At 45.0% G+C, this 22,430-nt stretch overlaps 1 protein-coding gene across 1 annotated transcript in view; it reads left to right on the forward strand.

The window, feature by feature from the left end:
- The window catches only part of COL15A1 (collagen, type XV, alpha 1), a 128,885-nt gene extending 106,872 nt beyond the window's left edge, over positions 1-22,013 (forward strand). Inside the window, exons 29-42 of the mRNA XM_011939492.1 lie at positions 415-483; positions 579-620; positions 3,113-3,158; positions 5,290-5,370; positions 5,812-5,861; positions 5,972-6,082; positions 6,973-7,117; positions 10,593-10,657; positions 12,610-12,738; positions 12,870-12,929; positions 13,675-13,734; positions 17,804-17,989; positions 19,786-19,901; positions 20,904-22,013. Of these exons, the coding sequence (XP_011794882.1) occupies positions 415-483; positions 579-620; positions 3,113-3,158; positions 5,290-5,370; positions 5,812-5,861; positions 5,972-6,082; positions 6,973-7,117; positions 10,593-10,657; positions 12,610-12,738; positions 12,870-12,929; positions 13,675-13,734; positions 17,804-17,989; positions 19,786-19,901; positions 20,904-21,117 (1,374 nt within the window). The 3' untranslated portion in view covers positions 21,118-22,013. The remainder of the gene's footprint in view (positions 1-414; positions 484-578; positions 621-3,112; positions 3,159-5,289; positions 5,371-5,811; positions 5,862-5,971; positions 6,083-6,972; positions 7,118-10,592; positions 10,658-12,609; positions 12,739-12,869; positions 12,930-13,674; positions 13,735-17,803; positions 17,990-19,785; positions 19,902-20,903) is intronic.
- Positions 22,014-22,430: the final 417 nt, after the last annotated feature.

A 22,430-nucleotide genomic window follows, 5' to 3' on the forward strand; every position in this document is an offset into this window, starting at 1 on the left:
ATATATCACATGAGGGACCCCCACAGTCCATTCCCACCCCTATACTGGGAATGCACTGATAGGGAGGCCTTAGGCTCAGTATCAACTGGGAGTCAGAATCTGAGTTGCAATCTCAGTTCTGCTGTAAGCTGCTGTGTGGTCTTGAGCAGGTCACCTCCCCTCTCTGGGGCTCATTAGCTGCATGTGTTAACCAGAGACAATACTTGTTGCCCTGCCGTCCTCCCTATGGTTTGTTGTGAAGATACAGTGAGGACAGGGACATAGAAGTGCTCTGTGGCTCCCTGGGCAACCTGAGAGAGAAGTTGGTTGGCTTCAGTGGACCCTCCTCTTCTTCCTCTGGAGGAAATATCCTGCAGCTGCCCCTGCACTCACAACAGCCTGAACTAATGGAATGGCCTTTTTTTCTTCCTTCAGGGCCCACCTGGCTTACCTGGCCCTCCAGGCCTCCCTGGGCCACCTGGAGCTGTGATTAACATCAAAGGAGTAAGTTGGCATGGGGTGGGAAGACCTTCCCGATTGGTCTAAGCTGGAGTCAGGTGTCCTGGTGACCTCACCTCTCTCGTTCTCGTTACCCACAGGCCATTTTCCCAATACCCGTCCGACCACACTGCAAAATGCCAGTAAGTAGCAATCACTGCCTTAAAGAGCAGGCTTTGGCATAGACAGCAACTCAGAGAAAAATCAGTCTTTGTCTTGGGCCCTTTCTATCCTCAAATGTCCTCTCAGATGTCTTCTGTCCCCTGAGTGTAGACCCTCAAGTGACTAGAAGCTTTTAGATAACAGATTGTGGCAATGAAATATACTGGATCTTCTAAGGGTGCACACACGGTGAGGTGCTTCTTTTCATACAATCTAAAAAGCAGTGTCCTTTGTTATTGTGATCACGTTAGCTTCATGCTTGGAGTAGTATAAAATTGGGAAAAATAGACCCCTTAGAAAACATAGATGAGAAAACAAGCCATGCCAACCCATGTCTTTGCATTGGGAACTTTGGGCTAAAATCTGTAACTAACTATACTGCCCTTTCCCAATGATAATGTCACTGCACAGCGCACAGCACTGACAGGCAGGGCTTCTCTCTCCCACTTTATAATAAGAAAACGAACTGTGACTCAGAGAAGCTCACTGGCTTGTCCAAGGTCACAGGACTTGACTGAGCTGGGACCGTAACTCAGGTCTCCTAACCACCAGGCAACAGGTGCAGACACTGGGATTCTGAGGGGTCAGGCACTTGCCCAGCCCCCCAACTATTGAGCCGCTCTGTCCCTGATGTTTTACCCACAGGAAGAGAGTCAGATTTCTGTGAGAAAACCCAGAGGGGAGGGTGGGCCTTGTGCACAGGCATTAGTCACAGAACCATACATAATCATTCTCTCATTCATTCAACAAATATTTATTGAGCACTTATGCAGTGCCAAGTACTACCCCGGGTAGGCCCTGGGGACACAAGGGTGAACTAGACGGGTGTGGCCTCTGCTCTCAGGAGCTTGCAAATTACAATTTAGAAATATTCTTTGAAGTGAGTTCATAATTGATCCCTGTTGGAGGTGATGCTAAGACTTGGGTCAGAGGCTACAAAATGACACAGTTTGGCTGCATATTTGCCCAGACATCTGGCTAAGTCTACACACTGAGGCATCCAAGTCTGTAGCCCAGGGCCTGGAAACTCTGGCCTAGAGGGCAGGACCTACCTATGTCAGGTGACTAAAGGGCTCCAGGCTCTACATGGAGAAAACAGCAACCCAGTATGTGTTTATATCCATGGCCTGAAGAGAAACATAAAATATCAGTGCTGGAATGACCTTCCTGGGCAGTCGCTGCATCCCACCTCCTTATCACACAGGAGAGACCACAGCCCAGAGAAGCAAAGGGCTGGCTCCAGGTCACACAGTGAGTTAGTGCCGAAGCCCCTCCCAACCAACATGATTTCAGGCCTTAAATGAGCCAGCCACAGAACAGCACTTGACAAATTTTAGAGTGCTATAAAAATGCTACTGCCATGATCATGACCTGCTCCAGGAACTCTTGCAGTAACCATGGTCTTTGGGGGTCGTGGGATACCTAAAAGAAGGAAAAGATAGGTTCAAAGCATTTTTAGTAACATTTTTTACTTCATATTGCCTGGCTAGATACTATAGGAGCTGGGTCATGGACATTTCTTGTCCAACTCTCAAAATGGGCATTTTGAAACAGAAATGCTTCCTCTTACAGTCAGCATTTCATGAACCCCTTCTAGTTTCAGCTGCTTCCAACACCCTAATCATTTACAGCTCATGTGTGTAGTGGAGAAACTTTATCAGCATAGCCTGTAGGATAACAGCTTGGAGCTGCAAACTTCATCCTTAACTTAGAAATGTTTCTAATGTAATATATCCTCCCCACTCCCATCTTTTCTTGGTGGCCCCTGAGCAGCTTGTGACCCTCCACCCTAAGCACAGAAGGATTTTGGCACCAGACGGATGACTTTGATTCCACACATCAGCTGGGAAGAAGCCAGGTTACAAGTGGCCTTGTCTTACCAGAGAAGGAAATGCAGGAATCTGGGGAAAACTGGGAAGGAATGTTATCCAGAACAGCTTGGACTCCAGACCCCTGGAACCTAATGAGGAGTCCAGAATAGCCACTCCCAATCTAATGATAACCCCCTTTGCTAATTACCTGCTCATGATGCTCATCTTTGATTAGGTGCAATAGCTAAGCTAATGGCTGACCCAGCTTCATGGCTGGGCATGTCACTTGCTCGGATGCTTGATCTCATACATGAATCAATCCCAAGTGATAAGAAAGGAAGACAAGAATGCTCATAGTTAGCCAAACCAACACTGCCACAATTTGTTGTCTTAAAGCTTTGGGCTTCCCTGCGACTGAGTTTTTTGGCCAGTAGGTCTCAGCTCTGTCTCCCCATCCCAACTACATCATGGGTCTCCCAACTGAAAGCCTGGGATGTCTGTACATTGAAAACTGCTGGGGATTCAGGGCTTTGGGGGACTCCAGAGCCAAAGGAAGGCCTGGCTCTGTGGCATTGCCTCTGTTGTCACATGCCCCCGGGACAGTGGCTGCAAACACCACGGCAGAGCTTGCGATGCCTGACCTGGACTTCCTCTCTTTCCAGGTTGGTACTGCTCATCCCGGGAGTCCAGAGCTCATCACCTTTCACGGTATACACTCCCTTCTTCGTCATTTGTGTCTCTGGGCCATCTCCTTGAGGAAGGTGGTTTTTCTTTGCCCAGTGCTGGGCGCAGACTAGGTGGTCAGGAAAGTCTAACTGGATGCTGTAGGGTTGGGGGTGGCAGCTGAGCCAAGGCTGTGGGGCTGTGCACCTCTCTTTGGTTTGGTCACACATGTGTCTATTCTGCTTATCTTAGCTGAGCCTCCTAGTTGGCAACAAGCACTCTGTTCTTTCAATTGTCCATTTGTTCATAAAACATTCACTGATGCCTGTTCCTTACTTGGTATGATCCACACTGGGCTGAGACAGATTCCAAGAGCCTGGGAAGCACTGTTCCTGCCTCTCAGGCTCTTGGAACCTGGTAAGTGAAACTATTTTCAAAACAATTAAGTGCAGTATACCAAGAGCTGATCAGGGAAGGGCCATGGGAGCTCAGGAGACCCTTGCCTCAGTGTCCATGCAACTTTGTAAGCATCTCCTGGGAGCTTGTTAGAAATGCAGAACTTCAGGCCCCACCCTAGACCTGCTGAATCAGAACCCGTGTTTTAACCATCTCCCAGGTGAGGTGTGTGCACAGCAAAGTGTGAGAAGTGCTGGCTCAGAGGGTTTCATTAGTAAATGTCAGCATGTTCATAGCCACATACAGGAGGTTTGCTATAGCACATCAGAGAGGGACAGGCCAGGGGACAGGGCCTGAAGGTGAGCAGTCACTCTGGTGCCCCTGTCCCACACACCCTGTCATGCCACTTGGGGTTTAAATAGGGGAAGGTCTTTTTTCTTCAATATTCACCTTCAGCTTGGCTGCGTCACCCCAGCCCACCAGGTGGTGGTCTCCCTGATGTTATCTGACCCCATAGTTTTTCTGTCACTTCTGCTTACCAAGCCCAGCCTGTTTCTAAAATCTATGCTTAGATTCAGTTCAAGGCACCCCTTTCCCCTGGTGCAAGGTGGACTTTAGGGAGCAGGGGATGGAGCCAGATTTGTTTTCTCAGATCTGCAACTGTTTCTCTTCCCTGTGAGCCTCCCCTGGAAGGAGGGGGAAGGAACAGATCTTTCTAGATGTGACAGCTCCTAGTGAGCAATCATCCTGCTTACTGTGTGCAGCCACTCACTATTGCTCCAGTCGGTGCTTGTGCACTTGCTGTCTGCTCTTCTGATCACTGCTGTCTGTGGGCTCAGTGTGGTTGAAGGAGGCCCCATGGGCCCCACTGCCCAGGTCATTGGTCTCACACAGCATTCCCAGGGTTGGAGAGGCCTTAATAGATGTAGTTGCCGCTCCCTACTGACCCCCTGCTGACACCATCATGACTGTGATGCTCATATTCCCTCCCCTTCATTAAGAAAGCCTGAGCCCCTCCCCTCATCTACATCTCTAGGCTCAAGAGCATTGGCGGGTTGATCTGCCACACCTCTTGGGAACGAGGAATTCAAAGACCTAGCGTCCACCCTACCCATCAAGGTGGGGAAAGGGAACCACTTCCCTTCCCAAGCACTGATCTCCCAAAAGGCTTTCTTCCGTGCCCCCTCCCATATAAAGAGTTGAGGGGAAAGGTGGGGATGGAATGCCAGTTCTGCAGAAAAGGTGTTTCTCACTAGTTCTGTGGGGATGTACAACACTGCATGGCGGGCATTCTCACAACTTTGTAAGTAGAAAACTTAGCGCCCTTGGTTGTCCTGTGTGGGCACTCTTGGGAGAACCCTCTCCTTCCCTCACATCCCCATGCTGCACAGGCCTAGATGAGATGAGTCTGGAAGATTGACATGGTGCTGAGCCTCTGTCTTCATTCGTGGCACTGTCCAAGCCAGGGTTAGCTGCAGGCTCTGCTGCACTCCCGGGATGCGCTGCTGGAACCTCAGTGAGAGAACATATTTCATCTTGCCTTGCGTTACTGTGAGCTGTGTCTGTCTCCCAGTAGACCGAGCTTTTCAAGGTTGAGAATGTGTCTGAAGCATCCACCTCTGCCCTCTTTATGATTTTACACTTGCTGATTTCTCAGGAGGGCTTTGTTTGAGTAGACTTTGCTAAATGAGCTCAGTTTGAAAAACTGTCTCAGAAAGGTTTTATGTGGAATGAAGGTGATTTTCGATTTTTTTTTTAACATGTATGTGTTTTGTTGCAGGTGTTAAAGGAGAGAAAGGATCCTGGGGTCTTCCTGGCTCAAAGGGAGAAAAAGGCGACCAGGGAGCCCAGGGACCACCAGGTATTCCAGCTCTTGTTCTCAATCTTGCCTTTGATTTTTTGCTCCTGAGAACAAATGCAACTGAGAAATGTGACCTAGCCAGAGGGTAAGACTAATGACATTCCACCCTGACCACAGGCTCCCCTGGTTTCTAGTGAGACCCAAGCATGGGCCTGGCATATCCAATATGGAACATTGTTAAGAGAGACCAGAAAATCCAATCATTCATCTTTTATATGCAAAACAAGGTCCAAAGAGGGCCAGGGACCTACCTGGGATCCCACAGTGTCTGGGTTGATGGGCCCACAGTAGCACCTGTTTTTGCTTGCAAGCAGACTCTGTTAGCCAACCCAGTGCAGGGTCATGTCCACTAAGATGTAACTGTGGTTGCCAACTTAGAGACTTTTATTTTAAAATTTCTTAAATTACAAATGTGAATCTTACGAAGCATTTCTTTTTCAGGTCCTCCACTTGATCTAGCTTACCTGAGACACTTTCTGAACAACTTGAAGGTGAGTGTTTCTCTACCAATATTTGGTGTGTGTTTTTCATGTTTTGGTTTATGTCAGAGACTGAGTTCATCCCACTCTTACTGAAATATTCCTATGTTCTCTGCTTCCAGGGGGAGAATGGAGACAAGGGGTTCAAAGGTGAAAAAGGAGAAAAAGGAGACATTAATGACGGCTTCCTTATGTCTGGGCCTCCAGGCCTGCCCGGAAATCCAGGCCTGGCTGTGAGTAGAGACCCCTCCAAGTCATTTTCTCCAAGGACTTACAGCTTTCCCGGAAGCCCCCAGTGGGACTAAGCAGTTAGGGCTAGTCATTGTACTATAAGCTGGAGGCAGAGCTTGGGGATCAGCCAGCTCTTTCCCCATCCTTGTTGATTGATGGGGAGGTTGGCTGAGGTCCCTGGAGAGAAGGTAGGTGGCCAAGGCCACATGAAGGTAGGTAACTTCTAGGCCATTAGTCACACTGCCTTATTCATGAAATTTGTGGAAAATTTACTCCACACAAAGAATGATTAATGGTGAATGCATCAGATAACAGAAGCAGAATGGAAGGTATGGGAGATATTTTTAGGGGAGCTATTTGATTCTTCTGAAATTTTATCAGAGGAGCTCCTAGATAGGTGTAGTTTTCTTAGGATGAGAGGTTTTTCCAGGTGAAAGAAGAGAAAGTCAAGCTGTGCCCCTGACAAGAATATGACCAGATCATTGACCTTTGGTCCCAGAGCTCACCATGAGGGTAGAACCAGCAAAGCCAGAGATCAGAGTTTTGCCTCTAGCTGTGCCTCTAATTTGCTTCACGATCTTGCGCAAGTCCTTTCACTTCTCTGGGCTTCAGTTTCTCCATCTGTGAAATGCAAAGGCTAGACTACATGATCTCCAAGGTCCCTTCTGCCTCCAGGGCTCTCTGGGGTTCTCTGTAGAGTTATTCAACATAATGACTGGGCTGCCATCTTGGAGGCCTTACCCCACCTTGAATTGTGCCCAGGATTGAGGATTGTAATAACAATAATAGCTGGTGTTCATTGATTTATTTTAAATATTCTCATAAAAGGACTGGATGGGACTTCTAGTGATGAATGATACTTCTCTCTGTTACTATGTGCTTGCCTTGACAGGGCCAGAAAGGGGAGACAGTCATTGGGCCCCAAGGACCCCCAGGTGCTCCTGGTCTGCCTGGGCCACCTGGCTTTGGAAGACCTGGTGATCCTGGGCCACCGGGACCGCCGGGGCCACCAGGACCTCCGGCTATCCTGGGAGCAGGTTAGTGCTGGAAGCAGTGCCCGTGTTCACACTGTCCCTACCATTGTGCTCAAGTTCACCTCATCTGGGTGGCTTGTCACAGCTGCACTGCCTAACACAGGGCTTTCCTGGATGCAGCCTTCTTTCTTTTTTTTAAGATTGAGATATAATTTGCACATCATAAAGTTCACCCACTTATAGTGTCTAATCCAGTAGTTTTTAATATATTCACGAAGTTATGCAGTCATCACCACTGTCTAATTCTAGACCATTTTCATCACACCAAAAAGAAATTTTGTACCGATTAGCAGTTGTTTTCTCTCTTTCCCTCTCCTCCACCAGATCTGGGCAACCATGAATCTACTTCTGCCTCTGGATTTGCCTATTCTGGACATTTCACATAAATGGAATCATATAAAATATGGCCCTTTGAGGCTGAATTCTTTCACTTAACACAGTGTTTTCAAGGTTCACCCATGTTGCAGCACGGATCAGCAGTTCATTCCTTACTGTGGCCAAATAATATTGCATTGTATAGGCTATACATTTTGTTTATTCATTCATCTGTTCATGGACATTTGGGTTGTTTCTACGTTTTGGCTATTATGAATAATGCTGCTATGAACTTTCATGTACAAGTTTTTACGTGAACATGTTTTCCGTTCTCTTCGCTATATACGTAGGAAAAATTGCTGGGTCATATGGTAACTCTATATTTAACTTTTTGGGAACTGCCAGACTATTTTCCGAAGGAGTCGCAACATTTCGCATTCCCACCAGCAGTGGCAGTGTATGAGGGGGTTCCAATTTCTCCTCCCATATTATGGTATCCTCATTGTATCTTTTTGATTATAGCCATCCTACTGGGTATGAAGTGATATCTCGCTGTGGTTTTGGTTTGCATTTCCCTAATGACTAATGATGTTGAGCGTCTTTTCACGTGTGAGTGGAAACTTCCTGGCTGCTTTGTCAATGCCTTAGGTGCATGAGAACCTGCCTTAATGACCAGCAGTGACTGGAACTCTGTATTTAAAAATCTATTCATCCCTTAGAGCCTCACCTCCTCAAATGCAAAATGGGCGAAAGTAAAGAAAATCTCTATGTAATAAGCATGTATCAGATGCCAGGCATTTTGCTAATCACTTTACTATGGTATTTTATTGAAACCTCACAACAGCCCTTTAAAAAAAGCATTAATATCCCCATTTTGCAGGTAAGGAAAGTGAGGCCCAGAGACATTTAGGAACCTTTCCAAGGTCACACAGCTAATAAATGACACCAACAGCATTCAGACCCAGAACAGTGTAGCTCCAAAGCCTGTGTTATTTCTACTATGTCTGTTGTAGGAGATGATAATAGAGCAGCAATAATAGCATGAAGGCATACTTTGTTGTTGTTTGGCTTGGCAGGAGCCAGGTATGGTGGAAGCATACAGAGTCCTTGGCATAAGGAGAGCTTTACACAAGAGGTGACTTTGGGGCTGGAGCTTTCACTTAGCCTTGGATCATTTGGCTGCAAGTGATAGAAACCTAACTCAAAGTAGCTCAAGCAAAGGGGAAATGTACTGGGTGTGAAGGAGGGAGTGAACAGTTGACTTGTGGGAGAGGTAGATAAGCAGCTGGACCTCAGGAACAGCCAGAGCCAAGGACTCAACCCCTGCAAGGATTTTCTGGCCATCTCTTGTCTCCGCTTCTCTCTGCATGCAATTTCATACTTCCTCACCACAAACCACATCCTCTGCACAGCGGGAAATATGGTTACTGACAACTTATAGCTTCCACTGTCAGCTAGAAATCTTGAACTTCTTTTACTATTTTAGTTTGAAAAGTCCTGGGATGGGGAAGTCCTAGAGAAGGGTCCTGATGGGCCTGACTTGGGCAAGGTACCCAATCTTGGACCAATCCCCTATGACCAGGCGGTCGGATTACATGAGAACATGGTAGCTCTTTTGGAACCAAATGGTTGTAGAGGTGAAGGGAAGGTCCCAAGAGAAGGAGATGAGGATACTGGTCCTACAAAGGAAGAAGGTGCTGAGTGAATGGAACCATAGGTGCCCACACAGCCATGAGGGAGGAGTAGGACTGCAGGAGGTGGAGGCATATTACAGGGTGAGTGCAAGGTGGAGAAAATCTGTTGTCCACGGCAACACTACATTAGGGCTCCTGGGATGCCTTGCTGCATTGAGCAAGGGTTGCTTCTCACATAATGTATAGCAATGCAGTTTACAAAACACTTTCATGGCCATTATTCCATTTAATCTTCACAGCAACCCTGAGAGGAAGACAAAACAGGTATTATTATAAAATTCATCTCACAGATGAAGACACTGAAGCTCCACAGAGGTGAAGAGACTTACTCGAGGTCACAAATTCTATTAAGAGGCATGGCTGGGATCCAAATCCGAGTCCACTGGCCCTCTATCCACTAGACATTTGCCACCTATGTGTGGATGTTCAAGTCCTATGTTAGAACTGAACATTTGCTTGCAACGACCTGAACAATTGTATAATTTTACTGGGACTTGTAAAAACACCCTTAATTCTGCCAAGAGCTTGGTACATTTGGAGGAGTTGTCGGCGGTAGGGTGAGCAGAGGATGAGAGAGAGAGAAGAACAGCCAAAGGAATAGTTGTAATACTACTACTTCATGTTAGCCTAAAGTAAGGGTTTTCAGTTAACGAATCATAGACTCCTAGGGAGTTCAAGGATATACCTCCAGGATTTGTCATCCCAGTAATATTTTTTTGTGTGTGTGTAGAATTGTGTGTGTGCATTTTTCTGGGAAAGAGGGCAATAACCTTGATCTGATTTTTAAGGGCACTGTGACTCTTCAAAAGCTAAGAGCCCATGGTCAAATGAATGCTGTATATATACAATTTGCAAAGCACTCAGTTCTCACTGCAGCCCAGGGAAGAAGAAATGCCTATTTTACATTTTGCATAAGAGGAAAAAGCTTCAGAGAGCTTGCTGTTTCCTCGAGATCACAGTTAGGAATGGACAAACTAAGGACTTGAGTCCATGTCTCTGGCCTCAAGGCCAGAGTTGCTGTCACTGCACCACCCTGGTCTCCTCCCACTCCCTAGAGCCTTCTCTTCCTCTTTCTGAGCCTGCTTCCTCTGTTCAGTGTCACATGCTTGTCTCTTGGGTGAAGTAAGTTGTATGAGTCAGGATATTTTTGAATGCAAGTGACAAAATATTCAACTTAAACTGGCTTTTGTAAAACAACCACAAAAGGAATTGATTCACTTATGAAATGGAAAAGCACTAGCCATGGCTTCATCCAGGTAACAATCAAGAATTCCAGCTCTTCCCTGAACCAGTCAATGTGGCCTAAGTCATACGCTGCAGGCAGAGCACCCAAGATACAGGTGGAAGCTGGGATGCTTTGTGGCACTGTGAATGGGGTTGAACACACTTTTCTCTGGGAATCAGCTGATACCTCAGACATTTTTCAGAGGGTAGTTTTTGTATAACTTTTCTTTTCTGTTTTGTCTTAGCTGTGGCCCTTCCAGGTCCCCCTGGCCCTCCAGGACAGCCAGGGCTTCCGGGATCCAGAAACCTGGTCAGTATTATTATCAATGTGTCATCATCATTCCCTTTGGGATGGATTTACTTAAAACTCTGGCTACAATCTCCTGTGTCTGACATCCCTTGGGAATCAGGCCTTCATGACAGTAGGTTTGGTGCAATTCCATAAATAGTAGAAGGGATTTATTATCTATTTGGATGACTTATTAAATAAAAAGACATGAAAAACAAAATCATTTATATGTAAGTTCCACCATTCGAATCCTGAATTGACTAAGTTATAACAAGAACAAATCATATTATTTATTTATTTGTGGGATGAGCGGTGGACAGGGTCTCCCTCTGTCACCCAAGCTGGAGTGCAGTGCTGAGATCACAGCTAACTGTAGCCTCAACCTCCCTGAGCTCAGGTAATCCTCTCACCTCAATCTCCAGAGTAGCTGGGACTACAGATGCACACTACCACACCTGGCTAATTTTTGTTTTTGTAGAGATGGTTTTTGTCACGTTGCCCAGGCTGGACTTGAACTCGTGGGCTCAAGTGACTCTCCCATCTTGGCCTCCCAAAGTGCTGGGATTACAGACACGAGCCACCATGCCTGGCCACCAATCACAGTATTTCAAAAAGCGTAAACCTGCTCGAGTGCAGTGACTCACTCCTGTAATCCCAGCGCTTTGAGAGGCTGAGGCAGGAGGATCGCTTGAGTCTAGGAGTTCAAGACTAGCCTGGGCAACATAGTGAGATCCTGCCTCTACAGAAAAATGTAAAAGTTAGCTGGGTGTGGTGGTGCATACCTGTAGTCCCATCACTTGAGTCTGGGAAGTCGAGGCTTCAGTGAACCATGACTGTACCACCGCACTCCAGCCTGGGTGAAAAATCAAGACCCCATCTCTAGAAAAAAAAAGAAGAAACGAAACAACAAAAGCCCAAGAGCATAAACAATGTTACAACAGGTCCTTGAGCTGGTCAGATTTACTTGGGTAATTCAGTATTCCCCATTCTGCCAAAGAACATCTCTGGCACATTTGTTACCCTGCAGTTCATTGGAACAAGACATAGCACTCCAAGATTATTGTAATTCGCAGAAAAATGGACAAATACTTCACAAGGATGTCAGGATTCCTAAGAATGTTCTTTGATCTTTGCTGGATGTTAGTTGCAAAATTTGGCTGCCAAAAGAAAGAACTGTCCTGCATATGATGGAATTTTGATATTTAGTTCCCTTGGGGGATATCTAATTCATTTTGATGCACAAAGCCATTATCTTCAAGGCTAGGTGAAAATTAATATTTTATCATCTTTCTCAGTTACAATGAAAAATAAAAACTCTCTTGGCTGATGTTTCTTTGAGATTTGATGCTATTCAATAGATTTTTGTAGCTTCTATATGTGCTTCTAGATATGCCAAATGGCTGTCTAATCTTTGGCACTTTTCTAGGCAGAGAAATTACAGACCTCCATTTTCTATCATGAATTTAATGTAACTACCAGGCTAGACAAAAAAGATTTAAGACCTTAAGTATAGTTGCTTACTTGCTTGCCTTTCTTATTCCAAATGAAAAATTTGAAACTCTTCAAGGACTAGCATGAAGTAACACCATTTAACCATGTTAGTGCCACCAAGTAGCTTGAAAAAATAGAAGTGGCAAAACTTACCAATGCTTTTGCTAATGCCCACACCAAAACAAAGATAACTCCATTGACAATTTGTAAATGTCTTTATACTCACAGAATAGTATCGTTTTTGTTTTAATTCATTTATTATAGGTTAGATTTATGTTTCAAAGTATACATGTTTTTGTTTTATCAAGAAGAATGCCCTTTGGTTATTAATGAAGGTATATATCTCTATCTGGCACGTTAAAAGTCTTTTTATTGAGTATCTGGAGACGGCTCCTAGTTGACTTTACAGAAAGGCCGGGTTATCAGATGGTGCCATTGCTCTAATGATAATGGCAATGTTTGGAATTGAAATGATCCGACAGGTCACAGCATTCAGCAACATGGATGACATGCTGCAGAAAGCGCATTTGGTTATAGAAGGAACATTCATCTACCTGAGGGACAGCACTGAGTTTTTCATTCGCGTTAGAGATGGCTGGAAAAAATTACAGGTAATTTCTAAACTCTCTTTAACACGCTGCCTTCAAATACCCTCTAAAAATAATAATCTACTCCCATAAATGCCATTTTTTTGAGAAGTTTGCAATTGATCTTTCATTTCAATGTACTGTTTTTCTTAAAGCTAGGAGAACTGATCCCCATTCCTGCCGACAGCCCTCCACCCCCTGCGCTTTCCAGCAACGTGAGTAGTTACCCTGTTGCACTGCTCATGCATTCATTTATCAGCATTTCCTGAGTCCTGCTTCGTATCTAGCACCAAGCTTTCCAAACTCTGGAGAGTCAACTGTGCATGGTTTAGTATCTGGAGAAGTCCTAGAAATTAATGGGTGCTAACAGAAGGTTCCCACAATAGAGTGGAGGAATAACTAGATCCAGAGGCTGGAGACCTGCTGCTCCCATGTAATAGCCAAATCCTCTTCCGCAGAGGGCTTCCTCTCTCTTGGCCTCAGTTTGTTCATCTGTGGAATCATTGGTTGGTATAAGCAATCTAGAAGATTCCTTTAATTTTTGGCACTGTCTGCCTTATAAGAACATAGGCAACTGGCATTGTCCATCTTTTAGCCCTAGAGCAATGCTTTGAGGTGGGTACTATCATCCCCATTTTGCAGATGATGAAACTGAGGCTCTGAAGAGGTAGCTTTCTCTATTAAGTGAAAGAGTTGGCGATTAGACATGGGTTTATCAAAAAGAATGCCCTTCCTTGATTCAGTGCTCTTTTTAAAAGTCTTGAGAACATTTTCTCCCTTTCTGAAGATGATTTCTTCAGCAGGTCATGAAACTCTTTACAGTTAAGAGTCACAGTTACAGACAATGGCAAACTATTTAAAGCATCTTCTCAAGAAACTTTGCACTCACACCTCAATACACGCTGAAGAACAGATTGAATGCATATTCAGAACTGTTTCTTTTCCTCTTTTTCGTAACAGCCACATCAGCTTCTGCCTCCACCAAACCCTATTTCAAGTACCAATTATGAGAAGCCTGCTGTAAGTACAATTTATACATTTAATCTTCTAATACTGAGTGTGTATCTACTAGGTGCTAGGTCTCATGCTTAGTACACAGTTCCTGCAATCATGATGCTTATAGACTAGTGAGAGAGGCAAACAAAAAACAGAGAATTACAATATAGTGTGTAAGTTGTTTGGGTGAGCCAAACACAGGGTGCTGGGGGTATGAGGAAGGGCAGAGAAGTCTACCTGGAGGAGGTTACCTCCAAACTAAGACCCAAAGGACAGCTGAGGTCAGGGGTGAGCCTGGAAGAAAGAGGCAAAGGGAAGATGGAATAGAGGGAGGCAAGGGGAAGGGCTGTACATTCCTGTAATTGCTAGTATTAAATTACAGGCAAAAAAGTAGAGTTCAAGGCAGAAAAGGGAGATGTTTAGTCTGCGGAAGTCAGCAAAAGCAAGGGCTAGGTTTCAAGGGCCTGCCTGCAAGCCAAGCCAAAGAATTTGACCATTTTCTGTGGGCAATGGGGAGCTACAGAAGGGTTTAAAGCAAGAAACAGGTATGATAAGACTGGTGTTTCAGAAATTACCTTGGTTACAGTGTGCAGATTAATCAGAAGGGACAGGAGCAGGGGTCCAAAGGCCAGTTAGGTGGCTCCTGTGTTATCTGAACTAGAATCACAGCAGTAAGCACATAGACTAGTAGACAATTTGAGAGACATGAAGGAAGCAGGAGTGACTAATGGGGTCATTGATTGAATATGGCACATTAAGGATGAGAGAGGTCAAGAATGATGCCCAGGTTTCTGCTTGGATGATTGAGTGGTGACAGTTTCCTTTCCAGGGATTGTTTCATTGCTGGGATTAGAAACTCTCTCCCTATTCCTTTGCTAGGTTAAGTAAAGATCTTGTTTAACTCAGCATAGAAACCTCATGGAAGGTCGGGCATGGTGGCTCATGCGTGTAATCCCAGCACTTTGGGAGGCCAAGGCGGGTGGATCACGAGGTCAGGAGATCGAGACCATCCTGGCTAACATGGTGAAACCCCGACTGTACTAAAAATACAAAAAAATTAGCCGGGCGTGGTGGCAGGTGCCTGTAGTCCCAGCTACTCCGGAGGCTGGGGCAGGAAAATGGCATGAACCTGGGAGACGGAGCTTGCAGTGAGCCGAGATCACACCACTGCACTGGAGCCTGGGCAACAGAGCAAGACTCCATCTCAAAAAAAAAAAAAAAGAAAGAAACCTCATGGAACTCCATCACAGGAAGAACAGCCAGGCCTGGGACTCTTGTCTCTACTAGTCTGCTTTGCTATCTCTACAGACCACCTTCTGAAAGGGTCGTTCTTCCTCCCAACCTCACCCCAACACACATACATAGGTGACATGAGCTTGCACACAGCTTTGGGTTACCCTGGCACTGATTCTTGCCCCAACTCTGTGTGATCTTACATCTGCTGACCCCAGTACTACTGACTCAGTTCAGAGTCTTGGAAGAGATAGTTTATACGGTCTGTCTTGGGTCAATTGCCCACTCCTAGCCCAATCAAGAATTACCAGGAGAATGAGGTTGAAGGTCTAAGACCATTTCTTGTAGCAAGGATTGTGGGGGCACTTTCTAACAACAGAGGTGAGCATTTCCTATCGTGCTGCCATTGATCAAGGAGGAACTAATTTGGAGTGTGGTGAGTCTGAGGTGCCTGGAGGAAACCTGAGTGGAGACTACCAAGAGAGAATAGGTTCTGAAGGTCTGAAACCCCACAGTGGAATCTTGGCTGGAGATGAGCCGTGCAATTATTGCGGGGCTGGTTGGATTCCCAAAAGAGAATCTGTATAGTCAGAAGGGATCAGACTATGAGGAGCAAAACTGAAAAGGACCTGATGGGAGAAATACGAGAAGGAAACTGAGAAGCCATAGCCAGAGAGGAAGAAAGCAAGCCAAGCAAGGTAGTAGCCAACAGTGTCAAAGGCTGCCAGGAAATTCAGAAGAAGAACCAAAAGGTGTCCTTCAAATTTAGAAACTAGAGCAAAGCATTTAGTAGCCAAAAAGATTCTAGTTGGTTGAAGAGTCAGTGAGAAGTGAAGAAAGAGAGATGTGAGTATCAGTAACCCTTCAAAAAGCCCCAAAGTTAGGGTAGTAGCTAAAAGATTTTTTAAATGGTATTTTATAAATTCAGAACTAATACGTATTCATTGCAGAAAATGTTAACAATGCATGAAAAGAATGGAGAAGAAAATAGGAACACACCTACAATTTCATTAAAACTACAACCATCCACAAAATAATAATTTTAACATTTTGAGTGTTGTAACATTACTGTCTTAATAAAAGTACAATATAAAAATGTTGTTTTATAAAAATGTTGCAACAATTAAAGAAATACAAACATGAGAACACAAAAACCCCCAATCTTGTCATTCAGAAACAACTGTAATTTCAGACATTTCTCTGTGTCTCTCTAAAGGAGAGTAGGGCTTGGTGGAATTAGAGGTGTGGCAAGGAAACCCCTGCCTATGCCTTTCTTAGGTGGCCCCTGGCATTGGGGAAGCCTCATTCCATCAAGGCCTCTTGTGACGCACTCTGATGTAGCCCCAAAGCACACTGACTGGAAGACGATGAGACCGCAGGGCTTCTTCCCTCAGGAAGAAGACGGGGGTGAGGGCAGTATAGTCAGATGGCAAGGACATCAAAAAGCCAGGGTGTATATGTGAAGTTGGAAGTCTGGTGGCCTGCCTGTGATTGTGGTGTGTGGGTAGCATGCTAAAGCTCCCTCTTATCCTAATGGCTGGGAATGTAGAGCAGAAAATGCTAGCCACCGGGACGCCTGCTGGGGAAGTCTTGGCTCAGTGCAGGGCAGGAAGGAGATGGGGATGGGATGTGATGCTGCTTGACCTGGACCTCCATCCAGCATGGTGGTCAAGACAGAACCAGGATGAATAAAAAGAGAGAGACTGGAGCAGGTGGCAGCCTTGGGGTCTGTCCTCGGCAGGAAGGAAAGGGGTGGTGACTGGAGAAAAATATCCAGAGACATGCAAGGGCTGCTTGGGGCAGTCTGGACACTCACTGTAGCTCATGGCCAGTTGTGGCCAACTGGCTGGAAGCTGGAGAAGCAGAAGACCACCATGGCAATCCTGGTCACTGGGACACAGAGACGCTTTGTTCAGATCTGAGAGGCAGGGTAGAAACCAGGAGAGAAACACTGGCCGCCTCCTGCCCCACCACCTGAGCCTCATTTCATGTCCTTTGGCTTAAGATATTTAAAAATATTTTCCTTTTTGGTAACTTGGACCCAGGTCCTGCACCAGCCTTCCAGCTCTGAGTTGATGAGATAAAAGTTACCCCCGAGATGAGACTGACGGGAGGCAGGGAGATGAGTGTTGCTTGATTATGGAATGCATTTCAGAAGGTATGGTAGAAAGGCTGAGAGAGAGGACAGTAGTAGGAGGCTGGGTTTTGGGAGACAAAGTGTGGGAGAAATAGACTGTGGATTGGTTTTTATTTTGGCTGCTGACCAAGATAGCAGGGATGTGAGACTGGAATGACTATAAGACCCCTAGTTTCCGGAATGGCCTATCTCAGCAGTCTTAGTCATAGGTGCCATGTCCTTCTTTCAGTGGCTTTCCCCCAGACCCCTCGTGTGATTAGCCCCAGGCTTATCCAGGAGATGGAAGAAAGGGCAGCAGGCAGATAGCTGGGAGAAGCTCTGGGATCCAGGGCCAAAGCCAGCTTAAAACCGCTGCACAGACCCAGAGGTCTCAAACTTATGGCCTGCAGGTGGATTCAGATCCCTGAAGTGCTTTATTTGGTCCAAGCAATATTTTGTTCTGTTTTTGTTTGTTTGTTTTTGTTTTCACCTAAGGAAGATATTTCTACCACTTAGAGCTGTTCGGAGAGCTGAAACAGGCTGCTTGGGAGACCATAGGTCTCCTTTCCTGGAGATGGTCAGGCAGAGACTGTAATTCCAATGTCAGGGAGGGATTGAATAAAATGACCTTCAGTGTGCCCTCCAGCCTAAGAAGTCTGGAATCTTTGCAGGAATGTGAGATGGTTCTGGGGACTGGAGTTTGCCTTTGATTCTGACTGCTCTCTTTTGTCTCACATTTGTCAGCTGCATTTGGCTGCTCTGAACATGCCATTTTCTGGGGACATTCGAGCTGATTTTCAGTGCTTCAAGCAGGCCAGAGCTGCAGGACTGTTGTCCACCTACCGAGCATTCTTATCTTCCCATTTGCAAGATCTGTCCACCATTGTGAGGAAAGCAGAGAGATACAGCCTTCCCATAGTGAACCTCAAGGTAAAAATAAATATGGTTCCCATTGCCTTCTGCACGCATTAGTTGCCACAGGGGCTGGAGGCACTTTTCATTCCTGTCATCAACAGAAGACTGTTGACTTAAGTCCGTTCTCTCCCTGACTGGCTATGTCACTTTGGGCGGGTTCTTTGCCTTCCCTGAACCTCAGTTTTCTTTATGCTTGTGTGACCCTTGGAGCATACAAGAGAGAGAATGATAACTTCTTTAGTTGATACAGGGTTTTCTTGTTTGCTTATAAAGTACCTCATTATCTTAATGGGTACTTCTAATAAACATGAGAGTTATTCATTTTTTAGTTTGTCAGATGAGAAAACTGAGGCTCAGAAGAAGAAACCAGTTTGCTTAAAATCACTGCAAACTAGAGCACTTTGTCCTGAACCCTGGTTTGGTGTTCTCTGAGCATTTAAGCAGATATTTCTCTGCCCCATTTGTGGGTAAGACAGGGCCTGTGGGCCGGGCGCAGTGGCTCAAGCCTGTAATCCCAGCACTTTGGGAGGCTGAGACAGGTGGATCACGAGGTCGGGAGATCGAGACCATCCTGGCTAACACCGTGAAACCCCGTCTCTACTAAAAAATACAAAAAACTAGCCAGGCGGTGGGCGCCTGTAGTCCCAGCTACTCGGGAGGCTGAGGCAGGAGAATGGCGTAAACCCGGGAGGCGGAGCTTGCAGTGAGCTGAGATCCGGCCACTGCACTCCAGCCTGGGCGATAGAGCGAGACTCTGTCTCAAAAAAAAAAAAAAAAGACAGGGCCTGTGGGATCCCTCGATTATTCCACAGAAATAGCAGACTCCTTCAACACTAGGCAGAGAAAGCTCGTTGCCACTCACACACACCCTGGAGAAGCTCTGGGTCCTGATGACTGTTTCTTAAAGGTACCTCAAGACCCTTTAATCTCTGCAACCCGAGTACTCCAATTTGAAACCTTGAGGCTAGCAAGTTCCATCCTAACCCCATACCCAGCACTTTCCACCTCCTCTCCCAGAATTCTGTTCCAGCACCTTCACCCACTGAAATTATTTTTATTCTTGGATATAAGCAATCAGGCTCTTTCAGGGAAAGGACTAAGAAGTTCATCTTCATCTCACCCACAGTGTAGACTCACCCACAGTGTAGACTGGCACAAGATCTGCCACAAATTTGAAGCTTAGCACATATTTGTAATATTTTCAAAATAACAATAATAAAACAAAGACGTAAAACACACTTTTGATGGGAAGGAGTCTTGTACACACATGTAATAAGAGAAATTGCCTCAAGACATAAGACAGTAAAAGCAAAGGGTTCATGAATGGATTATAAAATCAAACCACAAACATTTCTTGAGTTTTCACTCTGTCCAGGCTCTAGAATTGGGGATGGAGACTCTAGTGTGAGGGGGCATCTGGGCCTTGAAGAGTGAGTAAAAATAGGCCAGGTGTGGTGGTGCATGCCTGTAATCCCAGCACTTTGGGAGGCCGAGATGGGTGGATCACTTGGGGTCAGAAGTTCGAGACCAGCCTGACCAACATGAAGAAACCCCACCTCTACTAAAAATACAAAATTAGCTGGGTGTAGTGGTGCATGCCTGTAATCCCAGCTACTCAGGAGGCTGAGGTAGGAGAATTGCTTAGACCTGGGAGGCGGAGATTGCAGTGAGCCAAGATCCCCACCATTGCACTCTAGCCTGCCTGGATGACAAAACCGAAACTGTCTCTAAAAAAAAAAAAAAAAGTAAAAATTTAATTCATTTGTAGGCTGATGGTATAATTATTCTAATGTGGTATTTTGTCTCTATAGGGCCAAGTACTTTTTGATAATTGGGACTCAATTTTTTCTGGCCACGGAGGTCAGTTCAATATGCATATTCCAATATACTCCTTTGATGGTCGAGACATAATGACAGATCCTTCATGGTAAGTGAGGGTGGAAGTTCTCAGATATGGTGTGATAGACAGTTTTAGGGGGCATCCTAACAATGGGATGCCTTTATCAGCTGCTTCTCTAGGATATCGTCAACATAAAGCTACAGTGAGGCAACTGAGGGCCTCAGAGAAAGCCTTGTCCTTGGAGTCAGGAAACCCAGATCCAATAACTCAGTATGGAGTCCTGGGCAAGACATTTCCACTCTCTGAACCTCAGCTGCCTTACCTGTCAAATGGGCAAGATAACCATATCTATGTCATAGAATTGTGAGAATAAAATGAATATATATGAAAACATATAGCACACAGTGGGCACATCATAAGTGGTAAGCAATGCAACTCCTGGTGATCTTGTAACTCTACACTGTGATTTGCACTCTAAATCTTGAAAATTATGTGTGTTTTTCAGAATAGAACAACTCAGCAAACCTCTCCTCAGTGCCTAGTCTATACTAGACCTGAGGCCAGGCCTGGAAGTCACAGTAATAAACCTACACGGCTCCTACTTTTACAGGGCTCACAGTCTACAGAGGAAATAGATACATACTAACTGTGACTCTAGACAGAATATTATAATTGTAAGTGGAGAAACAGGTACTATAGGATATACAGGAAATGTTTGTTTTCATTTTTACTTAGGGGTGAGAATTAGAGATGGCTTCCTGCAAGAGGAAGTTATTTATTGGCCTTTGAAAGATGAGAAGGAGTCACTGCTCTGAAAATGAAAAAGAAGCCCTCCAGACTAAGGGACCCCATGAGCAAAGGTTTATATTGACAAAAGAAGAGGGTGTGATTTGAAAACAACTGCAACCTGGGTATGGCTGGAATCCAGTGTGTTAAGAAAGCTAGCAAGGGCAATGAGGGTAGAGAGGTGATTTGGCATCAGGGTTAAGGAGTTTAACTTGATTCACTAAACTTATGCCAATTTGCTTACCAAAAAATACCACAAAGAAGTGTCATTTTGAAAAATAACACGACAAAATTACTTTTTAGGCCCCAGAAGGTCATTTGGCACGGCTCCAGCCCACATGGTGTCCGCCTTGTGGATAACTACTGTGAAGCATGGCGAACCACGGACACGGCGGTCACAGGACTTGCCTCCCCGCTGAGGACGGGGAAGATTCTGGACCAGAAAGCATACAGCTGTGCTAATCGGCTAATTGTTCTGTGTATCGAAAACAGTTTCATGACAGACGCTAGGAAGTAATGGCCTTCCGATGATTCTTAAAGTTTTCAATGTTTTCTTATGTGAAGAGTTGACACTGAGATCTAAATTGTTGTAAATATTATAGTTTTTTTTTTTTTTTTTTTTTACTACACATTCGTTACAACAGCAACCAAAGAAAACATACCTCAATACACTCAAAACTGAAGACATAGAGGACTCAGATCAAAGACAAAATCTGATCCATATATTGGTGCTAGATTCTGCGGGAAACCCAGCAGTGTGAACGCATCCCAACGTAGGTTAAGAGCAAGTTGAAAACAAAGGCCATGGCATTCTGCCACCGCATCCTTCAGACAGTTATATCCTCCTTTTAAACCATTGTTGTTGAGTGTAAGATGTCCTTCATGTTTTCTTACAAAGTCAGTGTTTAGAAAGGTTACGCTTTGTAAGTTATATACAGATCAAATGCTTTTTTCTTTCACGTACATCCATCATTTGCAACTGCTGTTCATACACAGAAACAGGACTGCTTAAATGATCCTATTTGTATTTTCTGATGCTATCAGACTTTAATGTTTTTTCCCTAAAATATTACTGCCATCATGCTTTAGGAATTTTATATTTTTACACAATCATATTTTAGTATGGCGTCTGTTTATATAACTGACTTGCTGGAAAAGTTGAAACTCCAAATTATCTGAAACTAGAAAAGAAATAGCACATAATTACTACCTTCCCCTGGGCTGCTCTCCTCCCCAACCCCCACCCCACAATTTTATGACTTCCATTTGGCAATTCTTGAATTATAACTGCGACTGAAACAAACAGGTTCATAGAGATGAATTTTCTGAGAAACATATATCTACATGTTGTATACTTGGATTTTTTTTCCGTGTAAGTGAACATAAAAACATCTTTTCCGGGTGCTTTCTTCATTTGACTTTTTCCTGCTAGTTCCTTTATTCTCCATCGCTGATGTGGAAGTGGACCTGGGGTGGGTTTGCTAATCCTGCCACTGGTGCTGCCCCCAGGCGATGATCAGAGAACTGAAAGGTTTTCCCATCATGCTCATCTGCCCTGGCTGTTGTCTCCCATCTAGTGGGGCCAGTGTAGGTTGTGTAGAGCCTCAGAGTGGGAAACAGGATGAGCTGTGATTCTGCCGCCATCTCAGGGCATGACTTTGGGCAAGTCGGCCTCTGTCTCTAAAGGTGATTGGGATAAGACAAACGTAGTATTGGCTACTGGTCATTAAATATCAGACTTCTGATATACCCCATTTAATTTTCATAATAACCCTGCAAAGTAGTTTTTTAATCTCTACTTTACAATTAAAAAAAAAAAAAGTCAAAGCT

This window comes from Colobus angolensis, unplaced genomic scaffold, assembly GCF_000951035.1.
Source record: "Colobus angolensis palliatus isolate OR3802 unplaced genomic scaffold, Cang.pa_1.0 Scaffold181, whole genome shotgun sequence".
NCBI lineage: Eukaryota > Metazoa > Chordata > Mammalia > Primates > Cercopithecidae > Colobus > Colobus angolensis.